Source organism: Pinus tabuliformis, chromosome Q, assembly GCF_031772625.1.
Source record: "Pinus tabuliformis cultivar Carrire ecotype Pingquan chromosome Q, CPIR1, whole genome shotgun sequence".
Classification (NCBI taxonomy): Eukaryota; Viridiplantae; Streptophyta; class Pinopsida; order Pinales; family Pinaceae; genus Pinus; species Pinus tabuliformis.
Window position 1 is genome coordinate 1,072,199,368 of NC_142296.1, and position 23,219 is coordinate 1,072,222,586.

Here is a 23,219-nt window from a genome sequence, read left to right on the forward strand (position 1 = left end):
AATTATGAAATTTTTGGGAAATCTTCGTTACAGTGGTTGAGCTTTAAGATTTTGGTTGCTTGGGCGATTTTGATAGTAAATCAATTTTCACCATAAAAAACAAGATATAAGGTTTCAAAACTTTCCGGAAAACAATGGAAATTTCAACATGATTTTGGTAAAAGTTGAAGATTTTTTTTGGAAATCCTAATTACAGTGGTTGAGGTTAAAGATTTTGGGTGCCCCAGGGGTTTTTGATGGCGCTGAATCTATTTCCACCATTAAAAAACAAGATCCAACACTGCAAATTTGCCTGGAAAACAATAGAAATTCCGGCACGATTTTGGTAAAATCTGGCATTTTTTTTTTAAATCCTCATTATAGTTGTTGAACTTTGAAGATTTTGGGTGTTCCACGGGTTTTTGATGGTGATGAATCCATTTCCACAATAAAAAAACAAGATAGAGGCTGCAAATTTGCCACAAAAACAATGGAAATTCCGGCATGAATTTGGTAAAATCTGGGGATTTTTTTTTGGAAATCCCCATTACAATTGTTGAGCTTCAAGATTTCGGCTAGCTTCAAAATTTTGGCTACCCCAGGGTTTTTGGTGGTGCTGAATCCATTTCCACCATAAAAAACAAGATCTGAGGTTGCAAATTCCCCTGGAAAACAATGGAAATTCTGGCATGATTTTGGTAAAGTTTGGCCAATTTTTTTGGAAACACTGGTGGCATCTGTTGAACTTCAAGATTTTGGGTGCCGTAGGGGTTTTTGATGGTGTTGAATCCATTTCCACCATAAAAAACAAGATCTAATGCTGCAAATTTCCCTCAAAAACAATGGAAATTCTGGGATGATTTTGGTAAAATTTGGCAAAGTTTTTTGGAAATACCTATCATATCTGTTGAACTTCAAGATTTTGGGTGCCCCATGGGTGTTTGATGGTACTTAATCTATTTCCACCATAAAAAACAAGATCCGAGATTGCAATTTTCCCTGGAAAACAATGGAAATTCTGGCATGATTTTGGTAAAGAACTGGTAATTTTTTTTGGAAATCCCTGTCACAGCTGTTTGAACTTAGATTTTGGGTGCCCCATTTTCACCATAAAAAACAATATTTGCCCAGAAAACAATAGAAATTCCAATATGATTTTGGTAAAATCTAGCAAATTTTTTTGGAAATCCCATTGAACTTCAAGATTTTAGGTGCCGAGGATTTTTGATGATACTGAATCTATTTCCACCATCGAAAACAAGATTCAACCACTCCTCTCAAATTTTCGTAGAAAAAATAAGACGAACAAATTTTGACTTTGAAAAACAATATATGTTTTTAGTAAGGATAATATACTTGTTCAGACTATGAAAAAGACGATTACAAAGATATCCCGTTATATATATCCAAGTTACATATGTAACAGCCAAGAGAGATAGGAGTAAACAGTTCTTCACATGAAATATGTATTCTCTTTTTATTTTAATTAAGAAAGGATAGCGTTTCTATCCTATGGAAAAATACTTTTGGCGCTCCGGGCAAATTTGCCGGTCAGTAAACAAGTCCCTTCCGGATTCTCAGTGTGAACCTGTTTTAACTGTAAGAATTATAAAAGCGGAAAGTTACTGTGGGGTCCTGCAACCTTGCAGGGTTATATGACCGCCTACACACTGGGCCTCTGCTCTCGCCGCCAGAACGTTATAAATACGCCCTTTCCCACACTTCTGCTCGCAGCTCTTTCTGCTTTCTCGAAAAGTCATGCAGTCTTCTTGCTGACAGAGCTCCTCGTGCTTTCCCCACAAGTCTGGTGCAAGAAATGCACCCTTGCTAACTGGAACTTGGTCTCTGTTTTCTTTTCCCCGCTGTAGAAAGAGAAGGCAAAGCTTTATGTAAAAGTTTCCTCGGAGTCATAGGGTATCGATCAACCTGACTGAATTGTGTGCATAGGCATAAGCATGTTAGGCATGGCTTTTAGCAATCTTTATCCGGAAAATTGTTTCCCTTTGCGATTCAGTAGAACCGGGGGTCTTCAATTTCAGAATTTGAGTCGTCAAATGGTGTACCCTCTGAAGAAGAGAGTTTGTCTGGTTATTCATGCGCATTCTAACACTAGCCAAATTTCTGTCGTGTCCACTGTTAAACCTAGTGGCCCCCAGCAGCAATTTGTTTCCAATGACTCAAATAACATGCCCATAGCATCGGATAAAAATGCCCTGCTTTCGACAAATTGGAATCCAATACAAAGGCTGGCCGCTGCGGTTTTAAATGCTGCAGAAAGTAGCTTCATTGTGGGTCTAGAGAAAAATCATCCTTTGCCCAAGACAGTCGATCCCCAGGTTCAAATCTCGGGCAATTTCGCACCAGTTAGCGAGAGTCCTGTAAAACACGAGCTGCAAGTTTTGGGCACAATTCCAGAATGTCTGCAAGGTGTTTATGTACGCAATGGAGCGAATCCGAGGTTCGAGCCTTCTGCCGGCCATCATTTGTTTGATGGAGATGGTATGATACACGCAGTTGGCTTGAAACAGGGCAGAGCGAGCTACTGCTGCCGATACACTCGAACGCATCGTTTGTGTCAGGAGGAGAAGAATGGACGACCCATGTTTCCCAAGCCAATTGGCGAGCTCCATGGCCACTCAGGATCTGCCAGGCTGCTGCTCTTCTTGGCCAGGTCTCTGTTTGGGTTACTGGATCCCAGCAAAGGCACGGGGGTCGCTAATGCGGGTCTCATTTTTTTCAATGGGAGACTTCTCGCAATGTCTGAAGACGATTTGCCGTACGCAGTTGGAGTTACAGAAGATGGAGAATTGAGGACTCTGGGTCGCTTTGATTTTGAGGGGCAACTGAAATCTTCCATGATCGCTCACCCGAAAATAGACCCTGAAACTGGTGAATTGTTCGCGCTCAGCTACGATGTGATCAAGAAGCCGTATCTCAAGTACTTTATCTTCCATCCCGACGGGACCAAAGGGGCGGATGTCACAATTTCTTTAAAGGAGCCCACAATGATGCACGACTTTGCCATAACGAAGAATTACGTCGTGGTCCCTGATCAGCAGATCGTTGTGCGGCCATTAGAGATCGTTCGTGGAGGATCGCCTGCTATTTTTGAAAAGAAGAAAATCCCGCGCTTTGGCGTTTTGCCCAGGTACGATTCAGACGAGAGCCGAATGAAATGGATTGAAGTTCCGGACTGCTTCTGCTTCCATTTCTGGAACGCTTGGGAAGACGGAGAAGAAATTGTGGTCATCGGTTCTTGTATGACTCCGCCCGACAGCATATTTAACGAGTCGGACCAGCCTCTCAGAAGCCACCTGTCGGAGATCAGATTGAACACCAAGGCAGGTACCTCGAGTAGGCGCGAGATTGCTCCGCTAAATTTAGAGGCCGGACAAATTAACCGAAACTATGTGGGAAGAAAAACGCGATATGCATATCTTTCCATATTAGAACCGTGGCCCAAGGTTTCCGGAATCGCCAAGGTGGATTTGCAGGCAAAAGGCAGCCCGGAAGAAAGAATTGCAGGCAAAATAATGTACGAGGAAGGTTGTTATGGCGGGGAGCCTTTCTTCGTACCGCGCACAACGGATCCGAGTGCTGCAGAGGATGATGGCTACGTTCTCACCTTCATGCACAACGAAACAACTTGCTCTTCTGAGCTGCTCATTTTGGATGCCAGATCTTCCAGCCTGGACATAGTTGCCGCAGTGAAGTTACCTTCCAGAGTCCCCTATGGTTTCCATGGCACATTCTTGAGTTCTGATGACCTGGCCAACCAGATCGACGAGTGACAGAACTTATCCATCATTACCATGTTTTTTCATGTTTTACCTTCCTTCCACGTGGTACTAACTCATATACAAAGGCGCCAGCTCAGCTGGTTATTTAATATCTAATGTCGTGTAGGTTTATTTTTAATCAACGGGAAATTAGAGGGGGCGCTCCATTGTATACTCTACGCAATATAGCAGATTTAATGAAAAAAGGCGTTTAACTTTACATTACCATAAATTGTATAAATTAATGCTTGTTTTTTTTTCATTTATCAGAGCTTAGTGTATGTATTGAAATAAAAGCTTAATAATCTGGGTTTGATTCGAAAGCAAAATCTACTTAACTATTGTAATTTGGGTGTTGAAATTATTCGGTCTTAACTACTCTAAGTTTGGTTTTAAGATGTTGGTGTCTAATTATTCTGTTTTAACTACTCTAAGTTCGGGTGTTTAAAATGGTGGTGTCTAATTATTCGGTCTTAACTACTCTAAGTTTGGCATTTTAAAATGTTGGTGTCTAATTATTCTGCTTTAATTACTCTAAGTTCGGGAGTTTACAGTTTTTTTTTGGGGAAAAATCGTTGATATCTTCTGGTTAATTAATGCATCTCTTTAGCTTTGATGTTTGCATACTAAATCTCTGACTTTTTGTATTTCATTTTGGTTATTAATGTTTTTTCGGAAAAATAGTTGATATCTTTCGGTTAATTAATGTATTCTCTGTATTTTTTTTCGTTTTGATGTTTGTATAAGGAATTTTTGGGTTTTTTTTTTTATTGGGTTGTTTAATGTTTTTTATTTATATTTATAAAATATTATTTAATGGTAAATTTCAATAAATTATATGGGAATTAAATTATTTTTAAGGGTATCAAATTTAGTATAATTTTGGTGATAGCATTTTACTATATTTTATGGATGAAAATATTTTAGTCTTTTAATATTTTAGATTTATTTCCATTAAATATTATTTAATAATAAATTTCAATAAGCTATATGAAAATTAAATTATTTTAAAAAGTATTAAGCTCTATCAAATTTTGTACTATTTTGGTAATAATATTTTATTGTATTGTGATATCATTTTACTCATAAACTGATTATTTTTTCATTAAAACTTCATTCAATTTGATTCCACTTTATATTTAACTTAGTTCTGTATTCAAGTTTCTGTGATCCATAATGAATTAAACAAATTCTTTGGGTAGAAATCACATAAAAGAAATTTTTGGTAAACACATTTCAAACCAACAAGTGTTAATTTGAAAAACATCTGCCAAAAATTTATCAACTTAATTCTAATAAAAAACAAACCTAACCTCAAAAGGCTATGGACTAGAAATTCAACTGAATATGCAAGTTTTTTTTTTTTTTTTTTACGTGGTGTTAAATATTATTCAAGGGTAAACCTCAGCAGGCTAATATCAATGACAACGATGGAGCCGAAGAAGATAAGTGAAGAACGCTGCTAGGGTAGCTCTAGTTTGAAGTTTATGAATTTAAAAGCGAAGCGGTTGATGACGAGCGACGTGACGTATTTATTTATGTCGCCTAGCAAAAGTTTTTCCGCTGCATGCGGGGATAGATGAAAACACATTTTATCTTTTGTTTTATTTTTCAAATTTTAATGAAAGCCAATGTTATGTTAAGGTTCAGGTCATGAACCTTGTTTATTCAAATGGTTTGGCTCTTTGGCCTTATCTTAATAGTAAAAGTTAACTGCATGTATTTTCTTTTAATACTCTTCTTCAACGAACTTGGGTATATATAAATGAATAAGTATACAAATATTATATTATTATAATAAAGGTTACTGCAAGATTAATAATGATTACAAAGGACTATCCAGTATTAAAAGGACAAAATAATTTAATAATATAATATTTTTATACTCATTCATGTATATACACCAAAGTTCGTTGGTGTATATAAAACAAAAACAGTTTGTTCTTTACTGGGAAAACACAAAAACCAAACCAGATTTTTCTTTGCTATGTAAAAAAAAACAAAAACTATATTAGATTAATTTTCAAGTATTCTTGTTTGTTGCACAAAAAACTATTAAATTCTAATTTAATGGAAAATAGGATTATATTTTAAAAATTAATTAATGATTAGGTTAAAAATAAATAAAAATTGTTTTATAAATAAATCAATGATTTTATTTTTTCTAATCAATATTAAAAGGAGGAGAATTATGTTGTTTTATGTTTATTGACTTTTGAGTGAATTGATGATTTATTCTTTTTAAAATTTATTTAATATAGTTAAATTGTTGCACTGTCAGACACTTTATTGTTGGAGATTGTGGACAAGGAATTTTTGGGAAGATTCATAATTAGGTTCTTCAACATAATGCAATCAATTTTTACATTATTTTTCTTCATCGTTTGATGGACTACCATGTTCATAGTGTTGGCAATGCTAAAATATGTAATGGTGTTCAATTTCTTTGTCCTTTATGATATTGGGAGAAAAGAGATAATGTTGAATTATATACTTTCCTCAATGTCTTTATAAGATTCTCGTGAATTCCATGATGTCTAGAAAGAACCAAATGAGAAAAACACCGTTAGCCCACTTGAATAGAGAGGAATCCTCTAGAAGCCGTATTTTCTAATTCTAGCTTAAAAACAAAATTAGTACCAAAAGCCAAATTGCCTTCACTGTGAGATTTGTCAATAGTATAACCAAAAATGGGAAGAGAAAAGGAAGAATTCAAACATGAAAATAGTAAAATGTTTAAAGCTCAATAAATTTTCCTTATTGGATGAGCAACATCAATTACTACAACAATTTAGATTTTTGAATGATTCAAATCTCTTGTGCATCAATCTCTAATTTCCAGAATTGTAATGGCCTATAGGCCCAACATGAGTCTCAAGTACCAAACTAGCTATAACATATGTCTGAAATGTGATAGACCCATAAGAATCTTGATATAGAAATTGAGCTAAATGCATAAAGATACCAAAGATGAGGAGACAAAAGGAAGAATTTAAACATGAAAGTAATAAAATGTTTAAATCTCAATAAAATTTCTTTATTCCGTGAGCAACAACAATTATTACCACAATTTAGGATTTTGAACTATTCAAGCCTCTTGTGCATCAATCCCCAATTTAGAGAATTGCAATGGCCTATTAGCCCAAAATGAGTCTCAAGTACCAAAGTAACTACACCATATGTCTCAAATGTGAAAGACCCAGAAGAATCTTGGTATAGGAATTGAGCTAGATGATTAGAAGGATACAAATTAAGAAGTATAACAAAAAATGGGAAGAGAAAAGGAAGAATTTAAACATGAAAGTAATAAAATGTTTAAATCTCAATAAAATTTCTTTATTCGGTGAGCAACAATAATTATTACCACAATTTACCACAATGTAAGATTTTGAACGATTCAAGCCTCTTGTGCATCAATCCCCAATTTAGAGAATTGCAATGGCCTATTAGCCCAAAATGAGTCTCAAGTACCAAAGTAGCTACACCATATGTCTCAAATGTGAAAGCCACGGAAGAATCTTGGTATAGGAATTGAGCTAGATGATTAGAAGAATACAAATTAAGATTCAAAGAGATCCCACTATAATAACCAGTTTGACCAACACTCTAATCTAATCCTTTCTCCAACTTTGATTGATATTAATTCCACCATTAACTAGAGCATATATTAATATTCACATGTTAAGAGTACTTAAGATTATCCTCTAAGCTTACGATTTGAAATGAATGGAATGATATTCTCATCATTGATGAATGTGATATTAATTGCTAGTGGTTTGGAATACTGACCCAAAGTAAATCCATTAGAAGATAAAACTACTATGAATTCCACATTTTTTTCATAAAGTCCCCATTCCCTAATCGAATAGTCTTCTTATTCCATTTGTACATTAGAAAATTAAGACTTTTTTTCACATGGAGAAAAGAAATTTAATATTGTATTTTTTTTCTAGCCATAGTTATTTCTAGTTTGTTATCCATAAAAGTTATTTGCCTAACAAAGATTTAATTACTAGTGTAGAATCTTCATTACTTTCAAAACACCATAGAATCTTCATCTATGTTCAAAATTCTTCATCTACTTTGAAATTTCTTATTTTTATTCTTTAACTAAAAAAACACTACTTAATAAAGCATAAGCCTCAATATAATTATTTATGACATGACCTAAATCTCACATATAGGTACATCTTTCTTCTAAAATTATAAATTTCCCAAATATCTTATTGATAATATAACAATTTAACTTAACTTTTGCTTCGCCATTTTTACATATATTTGTATATTTTAATGTAACCTTTTCCTTTTATCTTTATTGATAATTTAAATTAACTTTTGCTTTTCCATTTTTACATATATTTTTATATTTTAATGTAACTTTTTCCTTTATCTTTATTGATAATATATCAATTTAACTTAACTTTTGCTTTCTTATTTTTACGTATATTTTTATATTTTAATATAACCTTTTCCTTTAACTTAACTTTTCCATTTTTACATATATTTTTATATTTTAATATAACCTTTCCCTAAAACTTTTTTCCATTTCTAATTTTATTATTATAAACCATTTTTAATTATAACAAGTACCCCTTCCTGGACTAAAATTATTTTCCATTTCTAATTTTATTATTATAAACCATTTTTAATTATATCAAGTAACCCTTCCTGGACTAAAATTATTTTCCATTTCTAATTTTATTATTATAAACCATTTTTAATTATATCAAGTACCCCTTGATGGACTAAAATTATTTATATTTTTTTAGTGAAAAACATTTTAATTATTTTTCAACAATTTTTTTAGTTATTGAACACATTTCTTCTTCTAATTCTCCTTATTAATCCTTTGTGCAGGCCAAAGTGCCAAGCTTAAATCAATGTGTATATTGACATCTGACAACCATTTACAGGTACTTCCCCTCATAAAATATTCTTTCTTTATACCCACATTATATCAAATGATATGACCTGAATTTTTATTTTATATATAAGTATAAATATCATTATCATAAAGAAGGTTCCATTCAAAAATTACTTGAGTTGAAATGTAGTTATTTGTGGAAAAAGGGAAGGGCATGCTGCACGTGCATCACTCTATTCATGTAGAATGGCCCGTCGGTCACTCCATCTTATCGCATCTCTAATCCAACCATATGATTGAGAGTATCACACAATTTTCTTCCTTGCGATTCTCAAAAATTATGATTATGACAGCGTTGTGGGAGGCATAGAGTTTGTTTTTTTTAGTGGGCGTGCTCAACAAATCAACATCAACCTATTTTGCTAAAATATTAAACTAATTGGGAAATAAATAAAGTTTATATATAATTATTTTATAAAATTTAAATTATAATTTTATAAATAATTTAATTTATTTTTTAAAAATAGTTATATATATATATACATAATTGACTTGACTTCGTTATATATATAAGATTTGTTAACATGTACAAATAAATTTATTGAAATATATTTTTGAAATAATAATTTAATTAAGTTGAAAAAATATTAAATTTATTTTTATTATATATGATCAATTAATAATAATAATATAAATTATATATAATTGCTAAAATTAATACATATTAACAAATTATTAAATTTATTTGATTTTATATGTAATTAGCATAATTAATTAATACTAATAATATAAACTACATATAATTGAAAAAATTAATATCAATCAACAAATTCATTTATATAATTCTCAAATTTATAAGCAATGAAGATATAATAAAAAAGAAAAAGAGTTTGCAACCAATAAAATCAATATTCATAAATAAATATGTAGAGAAAAAATGTAAATTTTATAAATAATCAAGATAGATTAAAAAATTACATTGTATGTACATAACCAACCAGCTTGATATCATTGAATAAAGTTATTGAGTTTTAAAGGAATTTTTAAAATAATAAATTAAAGAAATGAAAATTTGAATTCATTTGGTGTAAATATCTAATACGATGATAAATAATATGAAACATTGAGTTTGTCTTGTTGTGTAAATATCCAACAAAATTAACATCAACAAATTCTCTTTTAAGCTTAGATAAAGTTTTTGATGTGAAATTTAGACATAATTATGTCAAGAAATTAGGAATTTAGTATTTATCTTTATTGTGTAAATATCCAACCAAATTAACATCAACAAATTTTTTTTAGCTTAAATAAAGTTTTTGATGTGAAATTTATATATAATTATGTCAAAAAAATCAGGAATTTAGTATGTATCTTGATTGTGTAAATATCCAACCAAATTGACATCAACAAATTCTTTTTTTTTTTTAACTTACATAAAGTTTTTGATGTGAAATTTAGAGATAGGTATGTCAAAGAAATTAGGAATTTAGTATGTATTTTTATGGAAAGAACCAACAAAGTAAACATCAAAAAAAACTATGTAAAGTTTTTGGATGAAACTTTGAAAATAATTAAGTTGAAAAAATGAGACGTGTGTTTGTATTATTCTGTTATGTATATACAAAAGAAATACTAACAAATAAAGTTGTCTGAAATTTCCAATAGATGATGATTAAGTTAAAAAAAATCAATATCAACAAATTCCTTTTTAGCCTATATGGAGTTTTTATGGAAAATTTATGCATTAAATATATATTTTTATGCAAAAAAAACCAACAAAATCAACATAAAAAAAATGATAAAAATCAATATGAAATTAATTAAATTGAAGAAAAGATTGCTTACATAACTTAAAAAAAAAAAAAACAATACTAACAAATTAAGTAGTCTAATGAATTTTCTAATATACATTATAAAGATGACCAAAATAAAAAATTAATGAATACGTTTATATTATGGCGTATATAATTGGAGATGTGCATATTAAGTTTTCAAGAATGTAATAATTTAAAATATTTGCATTAATACTAACAAATAAAGTTGTTTAAAGAAATGTTTAATATATATTTTAAAAATCTAGATGTTAAGTTTGCTTGTAAGATGGATCTAAGCTCGTACTCTTGCATTCTAGATGTTAAGTTTGGTTGTAAGATGGATCTAAGCTCATCATAATAAATACCATGGAGAAATACCGTGGGCCATGCAATATCATTATAGTTTATAGTTTAATTTGACTTTATAATTTTATAGTCAAAATTAAAATTAAAATTATTATTACTATTATTATTTAATTATCTAGAGATTTTAACTTCTTATTTATTTTATTTTATTTTATTTTTGACTTTATGTTGACATTACAACATTGTTTAAATACTAGGAGAGAGAGCACCTCTCAACTTAAAGATGACTAAATTTAAAAATAAAAAATAAAAAAAATTCATTATTCTATATATATTAATGTATGTATAAATTTCTAACATTGTGATAGTTTAAAACACTTACATTTTAGTCACTACAAAAAAAAATAAATCTTATTTAATGTCAATAAGAGGTTGCTTTAAAATGGTGTATAGTAAAATTTTGTGCATAATGCACAAAATATTAATTTACCAAATTAAAATTAAATTACACAATTAATAATAACTTCAAAGTTATATATATATATATATATATATATATATATATATATATATATATATATATATATATCCCAAGGAAAAATCGTAACTTTCATTATGTAAAATATTGAAAATTACATGCTGTAGATGCTGCAAAAGGAGCATATGTCAAAATTGGTGGCATTTCCACATATTGTGTATTGTCTATGATTAGCTGTTACATGACTGTAACTGATAAGATGATAACATAATATAAATAACATATACATGGATCTATGAACCCACACAAAAAGGTAAAAAGACAATGAGGAGCTCCATCTATGATCTGCAATAAATCATGGCACTGCTTCCCCCTGTGCATGGTGATCTATGAAAGGCCTATGGAAATACTGATAGAAGTCATGTTCATTATGTTCCTGTATCAACCAAAAACCAAGAGATAGTTGCGTTGCTTCCTTGTAAAGGTTATCAGAAAGTTGTTTCCTCTCCTTGTAGATATGGCGACATGATATATAATTAAAACACAATTTTAAAGAATTAATTTCATCCAAAAAATTCCTGAGTGTGCTCACGTGACATTCAAATTATTGATTGAACTAGTTAATGACAAGCTTATAATCACCAGAGATCTGAAATTGTCGACATCCTTTCTCAAGGGAAAAGGTACGTAGGTGTCTGAGGCTGTTAAGTTATGAAAATTTATTTTTGCTTCTCCCTAATCCCATCCTCATCTTATAGTAATCATCGTCACTAAGATATAATACTGGTCCATCGCCACATCCTACTTGCTGGGATGATCCATCGAAATAAGCCCAGGGAATAGTTTTATCAATGGTTTCTGCAACTATATTCTTGTGATGTTTTCTAGGTTCTTCATCTGAAATCATATTGTACAGAGCAGTAATGTGAGAACAGGATAACTTCCAATTGGGAACCTTCTCTTCCAAAATGAGTTTGTTCCTTCTTATCCAAATACTCCAACAAATCAACAGAGGTAAGTTGCGAAGTTTTGAACGATGGGCTTGGTTCCACCAGGATTCCCTTGCATTTCGAACAATATTTACCATCCACATGATGTTGATAGCCATCGATTGATATATATGGTTCCAAATTTCAGTTACTGTAGAAATAATGATCAATAGATTCTTCATAGTTCCTATAATGTATGCATTAGGAGGGTCCCTGAAAGGAATGACGTCGATGGTTTTCTCTTATAGGATATTTGTTGCGTAATAAGCACCACATAAAGAGCTTAGCTTTGGGTGGGCCTTTTAATTTCCATAGCAAAAGTTGCCATCAAACAAAATTATGGGGTTTATGATCAACATAGATAAATGGATATCGTTCTTTTGGATAATATTTGCCATGTTGAGAAATAGCCCAAACTAATTCATCTTCCCTATCATGAATCCTTATGTAAGCTTCTGACAGTGTATTAATATAGTTTTTCTAGTCCTTATCCCATATTGCAGGGATCCTAAGATTCAGTGTGGATTTCCATGCCTGTCCAAAAATAGAGGAATTTTTATATCCACAATTTGATTTAAAGTCCTTATACCAGATGTCTCCAGAAATTGGATGAGTTCAAGGGGAAGAATGTGAGAATTTCCACTCCCACACCATACGTCCATTCCAATGCGAAACCTCCCACATGATCCTACTCTCCAAGCCAGACCTCCTTGGATGTATTCAATAGAGTTCAAAACAGATCATCAAATTGTTGATATGTCAGTTTTGTTCCAGTTAGGCCTTCTGATCCATTCATCAATATGCTACGGGCTAATGTATTTTTTGACAACCACCTCTGTCCATAAGCTGTTTGTAGTGAGTATTTTCCATCCCAATTTTGTTGCAAGGGCTTTAGAAAAACATATAAGATTCTTCATCCCCATCCTCCCCATTTCTTGGGAAAAGAAATAAGATCCCATCTTACCCATGCAAATGTTCTACCTTCCTTGTTCCCTCACCAGAGAAAGCTACAACATAACTGTTGAATTCTAGATAATATTCCTTTTGGGATCCATGCCAGAGACATCCAATATACAAGGATTGCCTCCAACACCGATTTGATTAGAACTAGTCAACCCGCCCTAGATAACCAATGATGATGCCAGATGTTTACTCTTCTTTCAACCTTAGCTACCAACCACATCCAGTCAACAATTTTATAGTTATTGGGTTTGAGCCGAAATCCCAAATATTTGAGGCCATCTTCAAAAGCTAGGAGTCTATATGGAAATATCTGTTTTGCATAATCTATTCATATTGTGTACACCCCATAGCAGTCAAAGTAGACTTCTCTTGATTTCTTTCCATCCCTATAGCCTTATAGAATAAATTAAGAATTGAATTGAACACGGTTGAATCACTGATAGTCCCATTCAGAAAAATGAGGACATAATCCACAAAAAGTAAATGAGACAAAATGATATTTTCTGCTATTTTGACACCTTTAGTTCTCCCCCAATTCTAATCTTTAGCGATCAATCTACTTAGGCCTTCCATAACCAATAGGAAAAGTAACGGTGATAAAGGACATGCCCGACTGAACCCATGTTATGCATGAAAGAAATTTGATGTTGATCCATTGATGAGAATATTGTATCATATAGAGGAGATAAAACACATTATCCAATTAATAAAATCATAAGGGAATCCTAGGAGAGTGAACAACATCCGTAAGTAAAGCCAACTGGTCCTGTCATATGCCTTAGATATATCTATTTTAAAAATCATACCTTTCAGATTCTTAATTTTCAAAGAGTGTAATCCTTCCTGAGAAATGCCTATAGCTTCATGGATCTGGCAGTTGACTAAAAAGGAAAATTGCTCCTATGATATAGGTTGTGATAAAATAGGCTTGATGTGGCTTGTAATAATTTTCACAATAATATTATATATGCAATTACAAAGAGAAATATGCCCGAAGTCATTAAAAGTGGAGGGCTTATCTGATTTGGGAATTAAGGCAATAAAGGTTGCGTTGAAAGCATCATAGATTCTTCCATTCATTCGACAATATTCTATGAACCTGAGAAGATCTTAACCTATAAAATCAAAGAAAGCCAAATAAAACTCCACAGGATAACCATCCGGGCCTTGACTCTTATCTTTCTGAAACCATTTAAGCATTGCCTCTAGTTCCCCCGAAGACACTGGTTTATTTAGATCCTCAGCTAGCCCCTCATCTACAAATCGGGAGAAGAGACCAACTACTTTTATAATCTATGCCATAGAAGCCTCCTGGGAAGCTCTAAATAATTGCTCAAAATGAGAAATACCCAAGTTCGCTAACCTACTGAAGGATTGTACAGATGAGCCCTCCTCATCCTCCAAAGACCATATAGTATTGATAGCCTTCCATTCTTTTGCAAATTGTTGATTTTTTTTTTGTATTTTTGTCACTAGCTTGAAGCCATATAGATATGTTATTAAGCATCCAAGGTTCTTCCCTTTCTTTTAATATCCCGAGTCTCTCTGATTTGAGTTTAACAACCTGGGATTTTGCTTCAACAGAAACAAACCCTCCTCTATCTGGGTCTTCTAACCTAGCTAATTCAACGTCAATGTTCCTGAGAGTTTCTTCATCCTTCTTTTTTATTTTCCTTGGCCCATTCTATCATCCTCTTCTTTAGACGCATAAGGTTTCCAAAAAATATTCAAACACCGACTGAGCTTCAATCAATGATCTCTCTTGCCATGTTTCTTTAATAATACGATGGTAGGTTTCATTCATTAACCATGTCGAGTTAAAGTTAAAGGGGGCCCTTGATTTTGGAGATATACCAATTATCTTTAAATAGATAGGCAAATGATTCGATATTCCTCCCAAGCCAACCCATTTCCTAATCAATTCAAATTTATCCACCAGATATTCCTTGATGAGGAATCGATCAAGTCACCTAGCTAGCATGACATCCCCAGTTCTTCTATTTATCTAGGTTGGCTGAAGTCGCACCACAGGTATATCAATTAGATTATTACTTTCCAGAATTTGTGCAAAATAATTCGAGAGGGAATCTACCTGAGCATGATATCCTGATGGGATGAGATCTTGGGTAAGCCCAATATCCCAAATCCCAAAAAATTCGAACCTGGACCTGTGGGTTATGGCCCACAAAGTCTTTGCCGCGGAAACATCTTTGGGATTAAGCCTTTTAATTTATCAACGGTTCTTTATTACAATCGAGCATTCACTTAATAATCCATTTTACAACACGCAATTAACAACCAGCATACCTGATAGGTGTCAAATAATAAACTCTGTCCCAAACCATAACACAACACACGGGAATACATGATAATACTTCTGACTCTATAACCAGCAGCGGTCACATACATTTTCCAACTGTTTCTTTCGATTAAACATTCAAACCTGTAACGGATCTTCATCCATCCTCAGATCGGCGGAAACCTCAATCAGCGGCTTCTTCCAGTCCATGCTGAGACCACACTGTTTCCTACCAAATTTTGGATCATCCAGCTCTCGTGTTACATCCTCAGCATCTTGCTCATCTTTCATGTGGGTGAAAGCATGTCCTGGCTTCATATCGACCCCTCAGGCTCCTTCATAATTGCCAAATAAACGCTCAAATTCTGATTGCCGAAACTCGTACTCTATGGTTTCACAGAACAATGGCTTCATCGCAATTTTCACTTCCACTGGACACCCCTGTTCCTTCCTCCCTGCACGTACATTACAAAGGCATTCCTCAAAAGGACGTTGAGAGAACAGTTTGTTGCTTTAAAGTAAGGCTAAGGCGCTCGCTCTTTCCTCTCTCACCTTGAGAGCTTTTCTGGCTTTTTATTTTTATCTAAGGATAGGACCTCTCGGTCCTTATCCGATACAAAGAAAAGCATTTTAAAGCTTGAAAGCTTTATTACAATGCATGATTTATTGCTAGGATTTATTCTATTTTAAACTAAGAAAGCATAGAAATTGCAGGCTAAAGGACCCCACTCCCTTGCCTGTAGATTTTTTTGGATTTTTGGAATAATTTGGAAGATTTTTCCCCTCTGAGTCCTATGCTCCCACATCAGACTCCCAAGGTAGAAAAATTTCATGATCTCCTGATCATGTGTTCAGATCTATGTTTCCCTGGATCCCATATCTTGTGCTGCCATTTTCCACTTGTCACTGCTTCTGTTTGTTGTTTTTCTCCAGGTCTCCACACTTTATGCTGCATTGCCGCACTGACTAAGCCTTCATAATCTTCTGCTATCTTTCTTTTGCTGCTTCTCCTTTGTTTTACTGCTATTGACCTCTTCCAGGATACTGTCATCATTAGTTTTCTGATGCTTTCAATCTCTTGGTCCAATAAATCTCCCAGCTTTCAATTTCTTGCTGTCTGCTGAGTTAAGACAGCTTGCTCAGTTTTTACTCTCTCTATCTGTACTGTCACTTGCTAATTTCTTGCTTCTATGCTGGCCTCTGTTCTGACTGCCACCCGATCATCCACACCCTCTTGTCTTCTGGAACAGAGAACTTCTTTTCCCTTCATTTGACTGCTCAACTCAGTCAAATGTTCCTCAGCACCGGCGACAATACCTTCATTCACAGAACAATTTTTAGAATAAAAACCATAAGGCTTCAGTGCTTCTTCTGCTGCTGTCAATGTTGTCTCAACTGGCACTATAAATGTCATCCCATATGATGCTCTAGTTGTCACTATGGATGTTGCCACCATTGATGTTGCTATCATTAACACCATAGATGTTGCTGCCGCTGCTGCCATAGATGTTGCTTCCTCCCAAACTTCCTGACCCTCTGCAACATTCTTTGGCTCACCACCTTCTTCTTCCTCTTCAAAAATCTTCAGCAATTGTCCACCATCATCTTGATTGATTTTCTCAGTCAAATCAAGTCCTTCAAACATTGTAACCTCATTTTCTAACATTGTAGCAGCTCCAAAATTCTGCATACCAGTCTTCTCTTGGCTATTTAGGCAAGCCAACTCTTTATTGTCACCCATAGAAACAAGTTTCTGCATATGAGACATGACTGTCTTATCTTATTTTTGCAACAGTTCTTCTTCCCTCGAGACAATTCCAAGTGATGGATTGTCTTCTTCATCACCTGCACTCACAAAACACTTTTTAAAATTAAAGACATAAGGCTGCTGTGCCTTATCTCGTTTTGGCAATAATTCAAATGGTTGCTCTGTTTTCTCCTTCTCCTCTGTCAACATATCAGCATGCTGATTCGAATTCTTAGCAAAATTCATAAGACTGTCCATTAGTCTTTCTTCCACACCATCTGTTCTAATGATGCCTTCTTGGTCTTGTCCACTGTACTGAACTTTTTCATTTGCAATCTCCCTGTCATACTTTGGATTCTTCAACAAGTATTCCAACAATGCAATTTCTCTATGACATTGTTGCAGCATTTCGTCATCACTTATAGTCCCTGCATTCACACACAAACTGTCAGTTTGAAAATCACAGAGTTCAACAGTCTCAACTGTTGCTTCACTTATCCGTGCTACAGACTGATCTACTTCTTCTGCATCCATAAGAACTTCCTCTTGTGTTGTAGCAGCATCACAAGATTTCACATCCTCCTCAGCCCCTGTAGCCACATCAAAAGTATCAGCTACATTATCCAGCTGGTCTGGATTTATCCAATAACTCAAGAAATCATCAATGATCTCCTCTTCACGACTGAACGATATATTTATCATCTGCTCCAGGTATTCCTTTTTTCTAAGTAACAGGGTTTTTGAATTAGTCTTCTGTCCCGGCTCATCTTCTTCTTGCAGAGGCAACAATGTATGATTGATACCATCCTTTCCAAACTTGTAGGTGTTTCTTTTTCCATCATGTATGGCTCCTTTGTCATATTACCTAGGTCTTCCAAGCAATATGTGACACACATCCATAGGCATCACATCACAAACAATTTCATCTTTTTACTTGCCCACTTGAAATTCCACTTCACACTGTTCAGTTATTAACAGTTGATGTCCCTTTTTCAACCATGACACTCTATAAGGTGTTGGATGCTTCCTTGTCTTCAGCTTTAATTTCTCCACTACTTCTGTAGAGACCAAATTATCAGTGCTGCCACTATCAATGATCATCTGGCAACATTTCCCTTGGACTTTGCATACTGTCCTGAATAAAGTTTTCCTTTGTGGCGGTTTAGCAGCCACCTCCTTCATTGGCTTAAGTAAGACTTTATTAGCCACCAGAGATTCTCCTCTTTCTGGTGCATTTTCTTCTTCTATTACCGTTGCCACTGGTGCTTCCTCTTCAGCTGGAGCAACAATTGCATTCCTTTGCTTTATGTCTGCATTCTCTGGGCACTCAAAAGCTCTGTGTCCCAGCTTGTTACATCTGTAACATCTTATTTCTCTACCTCCTCTTCCTTTGGAAAAACTCCCTCTGCCTCTTGCATCACCTCTTATGGGTGCATGCTGGGTTGAGCTACTGCTAGCCCCTTCTTTAGGTGCTGTAGATCCTCCTCTACCACCTTGACTTCCTTTTCCTTTGAAAGTCTCTCTCCCTCTGGCAAACTGCTTCCTCATGAGTTTTTCCTCAGCTTTCAGCGCTATCTGATAAGCTTTCTCTACTGTTGTAGGAGACAACAAACTTATCTCATCCTGAATGTCCATCCTAAGGCCATTCAGATATCTAGCCACCTTCTCATCTATGTCTTGGGCTTCTCCAGCTCTTATGCTCACTTTATAAAACTCTTCTTTATATTCTTTTACTGTTAAAGCTCTCTGTCTAAGATTTTGCATTTGTCTAAACAACATTTGCTGATAATTACTTGGCAAGAACTTACCTCTTAACTTTGCTACCATTCGGCTCCAGTTCTTGATTGGCTGCTTACCAAGTCTCTTCCTTTCCGCCTGCACGCCATCCCACCAAAGTGATGCATGGCCTTTTAACTTGGTGATAGCAAACTTTACTTTCTTCTCATCTTCTGTTTCTTCGTAATCAAAGAATTTCTCCATGCTGTTAATCCAGTCGATCAATTCTTCTGGGTTCAATCCTCCTTGGTATACCGGTACTAACTGGTTCCATGGCCTGGCTGTAGATTTTAACACTAACTGAAAGAACCTCATCTCAGGAGTAACCTATACAGCTTCCTCCTCTTCAGCAGCTTCAATTTCGGGCTCACTGACATCTCCATCATCTGTATTTCTGTCTGAAGTTAATGCATCCACTCTAGCTCGCAACTCTTCTACGGTTGCCATTAGTTCAACATTTGCAGCAGGTCGTCCTCTTCCACCACGTCCTCTTCCTCTTCCAACTCTGAAAGCCATCCTTCTTCTGCTCCTGAGATTCAATTCAATGTCAGTTGATGGCTCTGATACCAACTGATGGGATGAGATCTTGGGTAAGCCCAATATCCCAAATCCCAAAAAATTCGAACCTAGACCTGTGGGTTATGGCCCACAAAGTCTCTGCTGCGGAAACATCTTTGGGATTAAGGCTTTTAATTTATCAACGGTTCTTTATTACAATCAAGCATTCACTTAATAATCCATTTTACAACACGCAATTAACAACCAGCATACCTGATAGGTGTCAAATAATAAACTTTGTCCCAAACCATAACACAACACACGGGAATACATGATAATACTTCTGACTCTATAACCAACAATGGTCACATACATTTTCCAACTGCTTTATTCGATTAAACATTCAAACCTGTAACGGATCTTCATCCATCCTCAGATCGGCGGAAACCTCAATCAACGGTTTCTTCCAGTCCATGCTGATACCACGCCATTGCCTACCAAATTTTGGATCATCCAGCTCTCGTATTACATCCTCGACATCTTGCTCATCTTTCATGTGGGTGAAAGCATGTCCCGGCTTCCTATTGATCCCTCAGGCTCCTTCATAATTGCCAAATAAACGCTCAAATTCTGATTGCCGAAACTCGTACTCTATGGTTTCACAGAACAATGGCTTCATCGCAATTTTCACTTCCACTGGACACCCCTGTTCCTTCCTCCCTGCATGTACATTACAAAGGCATTCCTCAAAAGGACGCTGAGAGAACAGTTTGTTGCTTTAAAGTAAGGCTAAGGCGCTCGCTCTTTCCTCTCTCACCTTGAGAGCTTTTCTGGCTTTTTATTTTTATCTAAGGATAGGCCCTCTCGGTCCTTATCCGATACAAAGAAAAGCATGTTTTATAGAATGATTTAAAGCTTGAAAGCCTTATTACAATGCATGATTTGTTGCTAGGATTTATTCTGTTTTAAACTAACAAAGCATAGAAATTGCAAGCTAAAGGACCCCACTCCCTTGCCTGTAGATTTTTTTGGATTTTTGGAATAATTTGGAAGATTTTTCCCCTCTGAGTCCTATGCTCCTGCATCATATCCCCATGAATCTGCATGACCCATAGAGAAATTCAAATCGCCCCCTAGTATCATGTTATCCTCCCACGTAAATGAAGATCTCATGACTACCTCCCATAATTTGACACGATTGTGATAGGGACCATAGATATTTACTAGTTTGAAGTCCATCACTAATTCTTCAGAAAAAAACATCTGCCATTAAGACTCCTTCCCTCCTCCAGACATTTAAAATATTCATCGTTCTACAATCTATACCTATAGCAATGCCACCAAATCTACCTCGAACATCTAAAGCATGGAAGGTCCATCTAGGTCGGATAGCTTCTAGAGGCGAACTAATATGGGCATTGTCCCTAAGTGCCTCTTGAAGAAAAATCATATCTACCTTCTCTAATTCTAAAAGTCTCTTAAGGGCTAGTTTTTTAGTAGGGCTAGCCAACCCTCTATAAATAAAGGATATCCACTTATCTGGAAATTGGTTATGGGTTTCCTCTTGCTCTAAGAACCCCATTAAGTGATAATTGTCTTCCTTCTGCAACATCCATACTGTCCTTATGGATGTCTTTCGATACATAGGACTGTCTACATGACATGATTTGGGCATCTTCAGAGGGGATGATAGACCTATACCTCGTCCCACAGCTATGGAATGCCTGGGCAGAGATCTTAGATTATATCTACCATAACGACCTAAGATACTATAGGAATGGAAGAATGAGGAGTTGGGCAACATATAGGCTCAAAGGCTGAGGGATAGGCAATTGAACTTAATTCCCAGCGAGAAAATAGAACCCCAACATTCTGATCATGACAAGATACAACTGGATCATTCAAATTATATGGATCAAGAGATGGGAAAGAGAATACGGTACTTGGAGGGGGACCGGTTACTGCTGCATGAGCTCTAGTTACCCTCGGTGATGGAGGATGAGCAGAGGAAACTTGCTTCCCTTTGTCGATGTCCTGCACTCTTGGCAAATGAATCGAACTCTTTTGAGGCATCTGGTTCATGTCATTTTATCCAAGTGCATTCCCTTCTTTCACACCCATCGAATCTACTACCAACTTATCTTTTGCAAGCAGGGGGGAAATCCTTGTAAAGGTGTCTGAATTCATGACACCTCCAACATTTGAAAGGAACGCCTTCATAGTCCAATTTTTGCAATCTAATGATACCCGTCATTGTAGCTTCAAACCTTCCACTAGCCTTTCTCTGGTATCAAGATGCACCAAAATGAGAGCATATGCCATCTTGCTAGATTCTACAAATTATTTATCATAATCTAAAAATACCCCAGATCATTTCCTATGCATCTAAAAACATCTTTGATCCAAAATTGAAGTGGAAATCTAGGAATTTTTACCCAAATTGGTCTTGCCCCTAGCTTCTCTCTCTTTGGATCGAATAGGGGAGACCATATCTTCAACATAACAGGTACCATTTCAATATGCCAATATTTTGTTAAGACCCATGTAGCATGTTTTGGCCCGTTGAACCGTAATGTAAACAACCCCCTAGTCATAGTCACCACAATTAGTAAAATTTCCAATACCTATCCCAAAATCTCTAAGACCCATTTCTTCAGACGTGACGATGAGTATTTTCTGCCACGAACCTTGCCTACCAGAACACAATCCATCATATCGATGACCTTATCCAACTTGATGCCCTCCCATAAAACCAACAATCTCCCTCTTCCTCTGACTTTGGTGCTCTTAGATTTCTTCTCTCTCTTTTTCAGAAAGCCCTCATTTGTATTACCGATATCTTGTGAGGGAGTATCTGAAGAAATAATAACCCTAGCTTCCACCAGTTGACATTCAAAAGAATTAACGGGTATGCCAACAAAACAACCCAAGGTTTGTACACAGGTTGTTTTTCGGAGGCCCTAACTTAGGGTTGATGCCTCAATGTGTTGAGCCTAACTGCCATCCACCAAAAATTGTACCTTAGAGGGGTCTGATCGAGAAAAATAAACAGAAATTCTAGGATTCCCATCCTGATAGAGAGATCCATCATAGAAATCGACTAACGGGTTAGGGTTGATGCATGTCTCTAGAAATTACAACGAGGATGGTGAAGGAATCGGGAAATCAGGTTGTGGTTGTATAAAGGGATCCATGATATTCCCAGAACTCTGGTGCCCTGGTGGGTTCTGACCAGATGTTAGAATATTTTTTGAATTCAGGGGAAGTAGGGCTTCCATGAACCTCCTTCGGTGAAACCCTAGATTCGACAACCTGTGAAGCCGATATCCCTTCTGCTCTTGGTGAATCCATATCGATGTGCTGACGTGGAGACTCTGTCCAAATCGACACAAAGTCATAGGGGTCAGCTGACTAATCTGCAAGTTCTTCATCCATCTCAGCAAGCGAATATTGTCCAGCAGACCTTCAGATGCCTCCTCAATATCCGACATATAATCAACCCACACTGATTATGACCTACCCAAAGCCCAAACCTCCACACTTAGACAATAAACAATAGAACTAGCCTATTCTGAAGCCGTCGATGGTGTTGCAATGAACTGGTGACTGTTATCCAAACCCTCGCAGGAGTCGCAGGTTCGATCCCTCGCCACACACACACACACACACACACAATTAAATTAAATTATAATAGCAACATATATTCATTTCATTAAATAATTGTTTA

At 35.3% G+C, this 23,219-nt stretch overlaps 1 protein-coding gene across 1 annotated transcript; it reads left to right on the plus strand.

Annotated features, from left to right (window-relative positions):
• Positions 1-1,690: 1,690 nt before the first annotated feature.
• On the plus strand, positions 1,691-3,897 carry LOC149223250 (9-cis-epoxycarotenoid dioxygenase NCED3, chloroplastic-like). Its single transcript, XM_089383260.1, has one exon. It carries the CDS (start codon positions 1,935-1,937, stop codon positions 3,768-3,770), a length of 1,836 nt encoding a protein of 611 aa, XP_089239386.1. The 5' UTR covers positions 1,691-1,934; the 3' UTR covers positions 3,771-3,897.
• The last annotated feature ends 19,322 nt before the right edge of the window (positions 3,898-23,219 follow it).

Bases quoted from the DNA above. Each gene is read 5' to 3' on its own strand.
- LOC149223250 (XM_089383260.1), top strand. From the start codon at position 1,935: ATGTTAGGCATGGCTTTTAGCAATCTTTATCCGGAAAATTGTTTCCCT.